General features: G+C 41.1%; 1 protein-coding gene across 8 annotated transcripts in view; it reads left to right on the top strand.

The window, feature by feature from the left end:
- ARID4B (AT-rich interaction domain 4B) overlaps positions 1-12,777 on the top strand; it is a 1,373,103-nt gene that overhangs the window by 272,618 nt on the left and 1,087,708 nt on the right. For all 8 annotated transcript variants that reach the window (XM_073627572.1, XM_073627571.1, XM_073627570.1 and 5 more), the window contains one exon: positions 1,556-1,635. In XM_073627572.1, the coding sequence (XP_073483673.1) occupies positions 1,556-1,635 (80 nt within the window). The remainder of the gene's footprint in view (positions 1-1,555; positions 1,636-12,777) is intronic.

Here is a 12,777-nt window from a genome sequence, read left to right as displayed (position 1 = left end):
TAGCGTTATTGCGCTTTTCCCACCTTTTTTTTCGCGTTAGTTTTTGCCCTTTTTTCATTAAAAACACTCTTTATAATGTAAAAATATGCACAGCTATAGTAGTGTAGAAATATAATAAAGAAAAAAAGTTTATGCTGCCTAAAAACGTCAAACACGGCTTGATGCGTTTAGCGGCGTTTTTGGTTTACAGCTAGTTTTTATTGCTTCTGGAAGCACAGGCTTTTTTTTTTTTTTACTGCCCCTAAACTGCCTCCAAATGCCTCTGGCAATTTGTGTGCATGGAACATAGGCTAACATGGAGGGGCTTTTAGAAGCAGTTAAAAAACGTCAAACGCCCCTAACAGCAGCTGTAAAAATGTCCTGTGTGCATGAACCCTTAGGCCACTTTCACACTGAGGCGCTTTATGGGCATTTTAGCGCTAAAAATAGCGCCTGTAAAGCGCTTCTCCTGTCACTCCAGTGTGAGCCCTAGCGCTTTCACACTGGAGCAGTTTGCTTGCAGGATGAGAAAAAAAGTCCTGCAAGCACCATCTTTTTACACTGCTCCTAAACCGCCCTGCCCATTGAAATCCATGGGCAGCGCTGCCGAAGTGCCTGCAAAGCGCAGCGGCGCTTTGCGAGCTCTTTTAACCCCTTCGGGGGGGGGGGGTAAAAGCGCACCGCTAGTGGTGGCATAGCGCAGCTTAAACAGCGGTAAAGCGCCGCTAAAACTAGCGCCGCTTTGCCGCCACTGCCTCAGTGTGAAAGTGCCCTTTCAGTTTCTGAAGAAATGAGAGGCCATTAGTACATCAGGTGTGATGGATTTTTGACGATTGGCACCATAGCTTGTGGACTATAACTTTCACAAAGACCAAATAATTTACACTGATTTGGGTTATTTTTACTTTAGATATGTAGCAGTATAAATTTTGGCCAAAGTTTATGAAGAAAAATGACTAATTTGTTAAATTTCTAACACAAACAAAGAAAAATATTTTTACAAAATTTTCGGTCTTTTTCATTTATAGAGCAAAACATAAAAAACCCAGTGGTGATCAAATACCACCAAAAGAAAGCTCTATTTGTGTGAAAAAAGACACATTTCATATGGGTACAGTGTTGCATGACTGAGTAATTGTCATTCAAAATGTGAGAGCAGCGAAAGCTGAAAATATTGGTCTGGTTAGGAAGAGGGTTTAAGTGGGCAAGTGGTAATATAATACAGGATTTATGTAGTGCCAACAGTTTGCACAGCACATTACAAAATGGAGGGAGACTGTATACCATTACAATACAATTCAATACAGGAGGGATCAGAGATCCATACTCATTAAAGCTTAGTCTTAAAGGGAAGGTCAAGTGATACTAAAGGTAATAACTGTTAGGGATGCGTTAATGGAGAAAATAGAAAAAGTACAATTTGTTAGAGGTAAGATGGGCATCTTAGGGGGCATTTTACTGTTATGTATGTGCATATATAGGAGTATGACATATATAAAGGTAATTATTTTTGCAGATTTTAGGTAAATGGTTTAAAGGTTACTAGTGATTAATAATTATTATCTCTGTGCCACAGTGTTTGATGATGGAGATGAAAAAACTTTGAGAAGATCATCCCTCTGCCTAAAGGGAGAAAGGCATTTTGCAGAAAGTCAAGTGAGTATATAATTGCAACAGCATAGAATGGTACATAGATTGACAAATACTATAGTGCTAAGACCATATAGGCCTGTGATGGCGAACCTTGGCACCCCAGATGTTTTGCAACTACATTTCCCATGATGCTCATGCATTCTGCAGTGTAGATGAGCATCATGGGAAATGTAGTTCCTAAACATCTGGGGTGCCAAGGTTCGCCATCACTGATATAGGCTCATATAGACCGTTTGTCTACAAGCAGGATGGCTACTGTCAACTATATATAATAAGATGGTTCCAAAATATTACTCCATCTAAGATAAACCTCCCTGAATCTATCAAAAACAAAGGAAGAAGGTAGCAGTAAAAGGATATGTACAATAAGCATTAATTCAATTTCATAGACTTTTTGAATTGCTGGTCAATTGTTTAGTTGGGGCACCCTTATTGCTGATCAATATAGTGCTTTCTTAAATTGATTCTCAACGGAACGAAAACCCCATTACACTGAAACCTCTAGAAGAAACTCTGGTGACAAAGGCAGGTCTAGAATGTTTGCAACCCATCAGCACAATCGTTTTTATTTATTTTATTTTCTTGCATGAAATTAAATTTTGCAGTGACATTAGCAATTTTGCTTTAGAGTATAACTGCTTTAACAAGGTGGGGGGGGGAGATGTGCGGGATGTCGCAGCTGCAGTAGAGGTGCGAGGGCCACATGAAATTGCCTGAGGGGTCAGATTAGGCCCGCGGGCCTTGTGTTTGACACGTTGTCTAAAGTTTTGCTTACCTTCTCATAAAAAGAAATTGGATTTGTTTTAACAACTTCTGTCTTTCATGAATCCATCCTGTTTGTTTTTTTTTTTTAAATGTTTTTTTCTAGCAAAAACTGATCTATTGTGGTCTTTAACCTCTGCCTGACCAGCCGCCGTCATACTGCGGCAGGCCGGCTCTACTACGCAAACCACCATCTGTGCAGGGTGGCTAGTGGGTGTGCACAAGCCGCTGGAGCGTGCCCGCTGACCCGTTGTCCGCCAACTCGCGATCGCAGTGTACTGAGGCAAAACGGGGAACTGCCTATGTAAACAAGGCAATTCCCAGTTTTGCCTAGTCATCGGAAACAGTGATCTTTATCATGTCCTAAGTAGCCCATCCCCCCCCACAGTTAAAACACACCCAGGGAACACAGTTACCCCCTTCTTCGCCCCCTAGTGTTAACCCCATCCATGCCAGTGACATTTATACAGTAATCGGTGGCTATTTTTAGCTCTGATCACTATATAAATGACAATGGTGTCAAGTGTCCGATCTGTCTGCCACAATGTGGCAGTCCCACTAAAAATCACCACCAATACTAGTAAAAAAAAAAAAATAATAAAAATGCCATAAATCTATTCCCTATTTTGTAGACACTATAACATTTGTGCAAACCAGTCAATATACGCTTATTGCGATATTTTTTTTTTTTTTTTAAGTTTTTTTTTACCAAAAATATGTAGAATACATATTGGCCTAAACTGAAATTTTAGTTTAAAAAAAAAAAAAAAATTGGATATTTATTATAGCAAAAAGTAAACTTTTTTTTTTTTCAAAATTGTCACTCTTTTTATTCATAGCGCAAAAAATAAAAACCACAGAGGTGATCAAATAACAGCAAAAGGAAGCTCTATTTGTGGGGAAAAGAAAGGCATACATTTTGTTTGGGTACAGCATCGCATGACTGCGCAATTGACATTTAAAGCAACGCAGTGCCGTATCGCAAAAAAGGACCTGGTCATTAAGAGGGCAAATTCCTCCGGGGCTGAAGTGGTTAAAGTAGAACTAAAGGCCAAACTTTTTTTTTTTTTTCAGTTTTGCATGGAGATGAGAGGGATTAGAACACCTATAACATATTTATTACTGCCTGTGTCCCTGTTAGGGAGATTCACCCTCTCTATTTGTCATGGTTACCATTAGACCCCTTTCACACTGAGGTGCTTTACAGGCGCTATAGCGTTAAAATAGCACCTTTAAAGCGCCTCCACTGTCACTCCAATGTGAAAGCCTGAGGGCTTTCACACTGGAGCGGTGCGCTGACAGGATGTCAAAAAAAAAAAAAAAGTCTTGCTAGCAGCTGCTTTTGAGGTGCTTTAGGAGCAGTGTATACAAATCAATGGGCAGCGTCGGCAAAGCAGCGCTTTGCCAGTGCTTTTAGCCCTTTTTCAGCCACTAGCGGGGGTTAAAAGCACCCCGCTAACTGCCGAAGAGCACTGCTGAAAATAGCGGTGCTTTACCGCTGACACCCGGGCGCTGTGAGTGTGAAAGTGCCCTGATCATTGAAGGTGAAAGTAAAAAACAATCCCAAATTTTGGGTTGTCCCCAGAAAGGTAGTAGAGGAAAAATCTTCCAATGGGGACACTAGTTCTGGTGACCTGGAGGTCCCCAAGTAATTCTCTTAATTTTCAAGGATTTCCCCTCACTTCCTGTTTGGCTATGAGATGGGAAGTGAAGGGAAATCTCTGCAATGGGACACAGATGGCGAAAAAAAAATCTGACGGGTTACAGTGAGAGAAAAAAGTATTTGATCCCCTGCTGACTTTGTAGATTTGCCCGCTGACAAAAAAATGATCAGTCATAATTTTAATGGTAGGTTTATTTTAACAGTGAGAGAAAGAATAACAAAAAAAATCCAGACAAATGCATTTCAGAAAAGTTATAAATTGATTTGCATTTTAATGAGTGAAGTAAGTATTTGACCCCTTTGCAAAACATGACTTAGCACTTGGTGGCAAAACCCTTGTTGGTAATCAGAGGTCAGACGTTTCTTGTAGTTGGCCACCAGGTTTGCACTTATCTCAGTAGGGGTTTTGTCCCACTGCTCTTTGCAGATCCTTTCCAAGTCATTGAGGTTTTGAGGCTGACATTTGGTAACTCAAACCTTCAGCTCCCTCCACACATATTCTTTGGCAGTGATGGCGAACCTTAGCCCCCTAGATGTTCTGGAACTACATTTCCCATGATGCTCATGAACTCTGCAATGTAGTTGAGCATTATGGGAAATGTAGTTCCAAAACATCTTGGATGCCAAGGTTCGCCATTCACTGTTCTATGGGATTAATGTTTGGAGACTGGCTAGGCCGCTCCAGGACCTTAATGGGTTTCTTCTTGAGCCACTACTTTTGTTGCCTTGGCCGTGTGTTTTGGGTCATTGTCATGCTGTAATACCCATCCATGGCCCATTTTCAATGCCCTGGCTGACAGAAGGAGGTTCTCACCCAAGATTTGAGGGTACATGGCCCCGGCCATCGTCCCTTTTGATGCGGTGAAGTTGTCCTGTGTCCCTTAGCAGAAAAACATCCCCTAAGCATAATGTTTCCACCTCCAAGTTGACGGTGGGTATGGTCTTCTTGGGGTCACAGGCAGCATTTCTTTTCCTCCAAACATGGCGAGTTGAGTTGATGCCAAAGACCTAAATTTTGGTCTCATCTGACCACATCACTTTCACCCAGTTCTCCTCTCAAGCATTCGGATGTTCATTAGCAAACTTCAAACAGGCCTGTAATAAGCTCTGCTTGGGTAGAGATTACCAGGGCCAGCAGAGCCTCTATGAACTGTAACATAAAATTGTGGTGGTATAGATTTATAGTTGTTTTTCTTTTTACTGTTCCAGCACTGCAATTACTCCAGTCAATTTCCAGGTAGTTAAATTCCCCATTATCTTTTTAAACCACGATGCACCTGGACTCACCAAAAAACGATTTCAGCTGTTTGTTACCACAGCTTAAAAGAAACCATAGTGAAATCGTGGAAGACACCGAGTCTTTGTATTCTGACATCTAAACACAAACTTACACAGGCTGTGGTTCATGCTAAGATCGAGGCAACTCTTCACGGTGGAGTCCCTAAGTGCCAAAAAGTATGGAAGCCCTCGAGATATGTATTCCTGCCTACTGATTTTGACAACTTAATGAAGCCTTGATGTGCTTTTGCACCCTGACCTTATTGTGTCTTACTCCTAAATACCATGAGTTATGTCCAGAGAACCTAACCCCCTTCTCCCTTCCCCATCTACTACACTGCTCCTGTTCTTTTGGGGGCTGTCTGTCCCATCACAGCCCCAGGCTATTGGGAGAGACAGATAACATCCTCTTTCTTCTTAGTTTTGATGTTTATACCTGAGTGTATATGTACATTTTCAATGTTATCGCCTAAGAGTTAATATTGTAATATACCAGGCAACCACAAAACTAAATGCCATTATATATTGTTGTTGCATGACCTACTGTATAATTGATAAATTTACTCTCTTGCCTAATAAAATGTTTGAACATGAAAATTCCCTTATTATCACTGTGCCAGCCCTTGCAGCCTTTTCTATCTATGCAAGGAGCGGAGTCTCCACCCCCTCATTAACACTGGATGGCCTATAACAAACTCCAATGATTAACTTTGAAGTATGTATACCCATTACCAATTCCACCCATAATGCTTCAGCCTCCTCACACTCTTTATCAACAAGGACCTCTTTCCCACTGACTTTGAGATCACTTCTCGCTTAGAGACCGACACCACCACCTTTCCATTTTACCCTGTCTTTTCAAAAGAGAGCATAGCTAATCATTTGAAGAATGAAGCCAAGATTTAGCAATACTAATTAAATCATAGTTCTCTGTGCACCAAAGCCTCCAACTCCCCTATTTTGGTGAACTAACACTTTAATTCATTACATTTTTTGTAGTAAAAATAGTACAATTTTAAATGGTTGGGTGTTGCACCGGAAACTTCTTACCACCTGCATTGCCCTCCCCCATTTCCCCCACCATTAGGGACTGACACTTGTCTGACCTGTCTGCCCCATTATAATCTAATTCACCCTCCCCCTCAATCCTAGTTTAAATACTCTTCCAGCCTTCCCATAAACCTCTCCCCCAGTACAGCAGACCCCCTTTCATTTAGGTGCAAACCATCATTAGCATATAGGTTGTACCCCAATGAAAAGTGAGCCCAGTGCTCAAGAAGCCCAAATTCTTCCCTCTTACATCAGGTCTTAAGCCATGCATTCAGTTCTCTAAGCTCCCCCTGTCTTTCCTGTGTTGTGCATGGCACAGGCAATATTTCAGAGATTATCACCTTGGAGGTCCTTCCCTTCGACTTGCAGCCTAGTTCTTTAAATCGATTCTTGGGAATCATCCACCTTTCATGTATTTTGTCATTGGTTCCAACATGGACCAAGACAGCTGGGTCATGCCCAGCCCCTTCCACTAGTTTATCAACCCGATTTACCACATGCCAAACCCTGGCACCAGGGAGATGGCAAACCATTCGATTGAAGCAATCCTGGTGACAGATAATTTTATCAGTCTGTCAGAATGTTTATACTGAAATATTAAACTATTTTATTTTTATTAAAATAAGCAAAAATCTATATTTTAGGAGATTCCTACTTTACACAAATTAACACATAACTCAAATTCTTTTTGTTTAACCACAAGCTTTGTATCAAAAATACCAATGTATTAAAACTTAGTAACTGCTTTGTAAATAGCTTTTCAGTGGCTCAGTAGAATGTGACAACAAGGTGTTGATTGGACACGTGACCTCTTGCAGACAACAGACCTTACAAGCTAAAATTTAATTTTAACAATACATGGACCAATTTGTTATATCATGTACATACCTGGTAATTTAACTAAGACTTTATTTAACCACTTCCTGCCCGGCCCATAGCAGATGACGGCCGGGTGGTGGTTCAGTTATACTGACTGGGCGTCTTATGACGTCCAGCAGTCTGACACACCGCTCCACCGATCTTGGTAAAGAGCCTTCGGCGGAGGCTCTTTAACACGTGATCAGCCGTGTCCAATCACGGCTGATCACGATGTCAATAGGAAGAGCCGTTGATCGGCTTTTCCTCACTCGCGTCTGACAGACGCGAGTAGAGGAGAGCCGATCGGCGGCTCTACTGACAGGGGGGTCTGCGCTGATTGTTTATCAGCGCAGCCCCCCCTCAGATTACCACACTGGACCACCAGGGATCGCCACACCAGGGAAGGGGGCAACATGTAGATGGCCAGGTTTTTTCCCACATGGCCATCCACATGTGCCCAATCTATGCCAATCAGTGCCCACAAATGGGCACTGATTGGCACCATTATATTGCAGTGGTGCCCAGCAATGCCACCCTTAGGGGCATCAATACCACCGATCAGTGTCATCAGTGCCCATCGGTGCCACCCATCAGTGCCACCCATAAGTACCCATCAGTGCCGCCTATGAGTGCCCATCAGTGCCTCCTATCAGTGCCCATCATCAATGCCCATCAGTGCCCATCAATGCCGCCGTATCAGTGCCCGTCAGTGCAGCCATATCAGTGCCCGTCAGTGCAGCCATATAAGTGCCCGTCATTGAAGAAGAAAACGTACTTATTTACAAAAATTTTTAACAGAAACAAAGAATTACTTGTTGCGCAAAGAATAAAAACCGCAGAGGTGATCAAATACCACCAAAAGAAAGCTCTATTTGTGGGAACACCAACTCACTCATTGCCCAGGAGATTGCCAATCACTTCAAAACTAAGATTGATACAATTCATGAGGAGATCGCCAATGCGCAAAAACCTCCCCCATGCAACACCCCATGTCCACAGATACAATCATTACTTCCCTCATTCAACCCTGCTACTACTACTGAGGTTGCTAAACTTTTATCTAGCACTCATCTAACCACTTGCCCCCTGGATCCTGTTCCCTCGCAAATGCTACGCTCACCCTCTGACTCGATTCTACGCTCTCTAACTCACATTTTCAACCTCTCCCTCTCTTGTGGCATCTTCCCAAACTCTCTAAAACATGCGCTAGTCACCCCCATACTAAAAAAGCCCTCACTGGATCCCACCAATCTCAACAACTTACGTCCCATCTCCTTACTCTCCTTCTCCTCCAAACTTCTTGAAAGACTGGTCTACAACCGACTAAGCGACCATCTGACCATGAATAAACTTCTTGATCCCCTTCAGTCCGGTTTTCGCCCTCAACACTCCACGGAAACTGCTCTCCTTAAACTCTCAAATGACCTACTAATGGCTAAAGCCAATGGACACTATTCTGTACTACTTCTCCTGGATCTCTCTGCTGCCTTTGACACAGTGGACCACCCCCTCCTCCTCAAAAAACTCCACTCCTTTGGTCTCCGTGACTGTACTCTTCGCTGGTTCTCATCCTACCTATCCCACCGCTCCTTCAGTGTCACTTACAACTCTACTTCCTCCTCTCCTCTTCCTTTTTCCGTCGGGGTCCCCCAAGGTTCTGTTCTCGGACCTCTCCTTTTCTCAATCTACACCACCTCCTTGGGTCAGTTGATTGCCTCCCACGGCTTTAAATATCATCACGCTGATGACACCCAAATCTATCTCTCCACCCCCCAGCTCTCTCCATCTGTCTCCTCACGCATTACCAACTTATTAGCAGACATATCAGCCTGGATGTCACATCACTTTCTCAAACTCAACCTATCCAAAACCGAGCTCATGATATTTCCTCCCTCAGGTGCCACTTCCCCTGATCTCCCTGTCAAGATCAACGACTCAACTATCAACCCATCTCCCCACGCCAAGGTCCTAGGTGTAATCCTGGACTCTGAACTAACCTTTCGACCCCACATTCTATCACTATCCAAAGCTTGCCGCCTCTGTCTTCGCAACATCTCCAAGATACGCCCCTTCCTAACCAATGACACCACAAAGCTTCTAATCCACTCCCTGGTCATCTCCCGCCTTGACTACTGCAACTCCCTCCTCATTGGTTTACCTCTAAATAGGCTATCCCCACTTCAGTCCATCATGAACGCTGCGGCCAGGCTCATCCACCACACAAACCGCTCAGCGTCTGCTACACCCCTCTGCCAATCCCTCCATTGGCTGCCACTCAGTCACCGAATTAAATTCAAGATACTAACTATAACTTACAAAGCCATCCACAACCTGGCCCCTAGCTACATCTCTAACCTAGTCACAAAATACCAACCTAATCATTCTCTTCGCTCCTCCCAAGACCTCCTGCTCTCAAACTCCCTTGTCACCTCATCCCATGCTCGCCTTCAGGACTTCTCCAGAGCCTCCCCCATCCTCTGGAATGCTCTTCCCCAATCCGTCCGATTTTCTCCTACCTTATCCACTTTCAGACGATCCCTGAAAACTCATCTCTTCAGAGAAGCCTATCTGGCCCCCACCTAACAACTGTACATTTATCTCCTCAATCAGCACATCACCCACAGTTATTACCTCTTGTATCTCTTGACCTTCCCTCTTAGATTGTAAGCTCTAAGGAGCAGGGCCCTCTGATTCCTACTGTATCAAATTGTATTGTATTTGTACTGTCTACCCTCAAGTTGTAAAGCGCTACGTAAACTGTTGGCGCTATATAAATACTGAATAATAATAATAATAATAATAAAATAAAAAAAATTGTTTGGGTACAGTGTAGCATGACCACGCAATTGTCATTCAAATTGCCACAGCGCTGAAAGCTGAAAATTGGCCTGGGCGGGAAGGTGTCTAAGTGCCTGGTATTGAAGTGGTTAAGGTAAAGATAATTTCCACTGAATTATTTTATTTGAAACATACATCATCACCAAACCATATACTAAAACTTGAAATCAGCTTAAATGAGATGGTAGAAATAGGCGTATCCCTCTTTGATTTAAAAGGAAGACAATTTGTACTGCCTTTTGAATTATATTTCAGTTCAAATCTGTAGGCTACATGGAATAATTAGTTTAGTTATATGCATGTTCAATTTCCTACAGATAATTAGAAATTGATACTTTACCAAAAAAAAACAAAATCCTTTGTCTGAGAGATATCAGCTGTTTGTTCTCTCCTTGGTATACCTCCTTCCTTACTGTTTTTTTTTTTTTTCATTCTCCCCTCATTCTCCTCTCTTTCTGCCCTTCACTGCTATTTGCCTACAGCTTTTTATCCCAAAGAAAGTAGGAGTGTATTTGCTTTCCACGTCATTAATGTCGTCAAATGATGTATTTACTATGTAACAGTGTTAATTTTGGCAGCAAATTTCGATTTAGTTTTAGTCTTAGGACTAAAATGACATTTTAGTTTTAGTTCCATTTTAGTCTTTTACAATTGTTTTAGTTTTAGTCGTATTTAGGCGACTAAATCTCCAGTACATTTTAATCTACTAAAACTCATTTTAGTCATCTAAAATCTAATGGGTGTAATTAAATTGTAATGCATTAGTTAACATTTCTCTACAATTTCCAAACTCATTATATACTGCTGGAGTGAAAAATCTCATATATTATTTAAGGTATTAAGGTATGAACATGCACTACAGACCAGCGTTAATTTTGAAGTCATATTTTGGTCATCTCATTTGTTTTAGTTTTAGTCGACTAAAATAGTATTCAGTCGACTAAAATGTTTTAGTCAAGAAAATTAACACTGCTATGTAACCATGGCACCACTGTCTAGGGGCCCTATTGGACTTTTGACATAGTTACCAAAAGGGGGCAGTGTTGTATTAAAAATGATTTTGGAAACTTACTTAAAATGTCAAGATATCACTTCCAATAACCTTTGACCTAAGTCTAGAAGAAGATCATAAATCTGATAAGGGTTCTGTTTCATGACACTATATGTGAGACTTTTAGTCTGCTCCTGAGATATACTGTATATGGCTTTAGTAAGTTTGAACAAGGCAATTAGCTGTCCTCCTAAATACCTTGAGAGTTAGGTAATTGCCACTCAAAACTCCAAGTATTAATTCACGACTATTTTCACACTTAGGATTCGTACTACATTTAAATCTTATTCATAGTATCACAAACATGCTATCCTTAGATTATTAATACAGTATATATACTAATCTATTTCAACGAGTACAATCAACAATATCTAATGAATTATAAATGCATATTGTAAAAATGCATAAAAAAATGTAAAATTATTCAATTAAGTAGGCAGCATATATTCTCTCCAATATGATATAATGTAATAATATCACATAAAGTATTGCTAATATAATTATTACTTGATATGAATAATACTTGTTTTATACTGCAACTTTGTAAATAAGCCCTATTTTCTTTCTCTCTGTAATAAAAAGAAAAAAAAAAAATCAACATCTCTGTTCATTGTTCAGTTTGAGACATGACTCATCAGATTCATTATAACATACACACTCTGGCTGTCCTTATATGATTTGTTTGTCCAAGATTCTAATTTATAACCTGGGAGAATAGGCGATTGGATTTTTTTAACATCTCTCGTAAGATATCCTATTCATAAGCAATGAACTTACATTAACCTTCTAACAGAACAAAATGGTTTCCCATATGTTCATGAAACCATATATAAAATAAAGTGCAGAGGCCTTAGAAATTAATTATTTTTAATCTCAATAGTTCTGACAAGTCTTTGGGCTACTCTCCCATCTGTTAGGGGTAGCAGTGACATCTAAGGCCGCCACCTCTGAATTTACCACCCTCACATTTTCACTCAGCTTGGCAAATTTGGTTGTTTAAACCCAGGGCTGGCCTTCCTTTTCTTGTGAGCCCCTACTTCTCCCTCTGACTACAGTAACCCAGCTTTCTACCTTGTAGTCCTGAATTACCCCTCCACATCAACCCCCTTAATCACCTCCTCAGTGAGCAGAAGACCCTTTTCAAGGTTGTCAAACAATTGTTTCTTGAATGTGTTTTTGTTTTTTTACATAATACATTAAAAAAAATTAAATTTAAGGGAAATATATAGGGGTTTCTTACAGATCCACACGGTGTCCTGGGATCTACAAAACCTAGGTTGAAAAGAACCAAATCTTTCAGGTTACTTGTGACTCATTTCTACCCATCCTTTGTGGCCTTCCCATTGGAAATCTTGGAGTAAAGTGGGCCAGATATGACCAAGAGGTAGGAGATGTTGTGTTTTTTTTTTTTTTTTTGTCAGTAAAAGTTTTACTTAGCAATTGCAAACATACCGATTCCAAAATGAACACTGCATCAACAGAAAAACTGTCTTAAAGGTTCACCAAAGTTGAAGTCCCTTCACAAAACAAGTTGAAAATGTAACCAGAGCTTCTACCAGGCTAAAGGTTTTACAAATATACTGCCATAGTACGATTACACACCAAGATACACAACCTATTCACCACCCACCTTGTGTGAGGTGTC

The sequence above is a fragment of the Aquarana catesbeiana genome, linkage group LG04 (genome assembly GCF_042186555.1).
Source record: "Aquarana catesbeiana isolate 2022-GZ linkage group LG04, ASM4218655v1, whole genome shotgun sequence".
Taxonomy (NCBI): domain Eukaryota; kingdom Metazoa; phylum Chordata; class Amphibia; order Anura; family Ranidae; genus Aquarana; species Aquarana catesbeiana.
The sequence above is the reverse complement of the archived record's forward strand: the minus strand, read 5'-3'. Positions and strand labels throughout refer to the sequence as shown.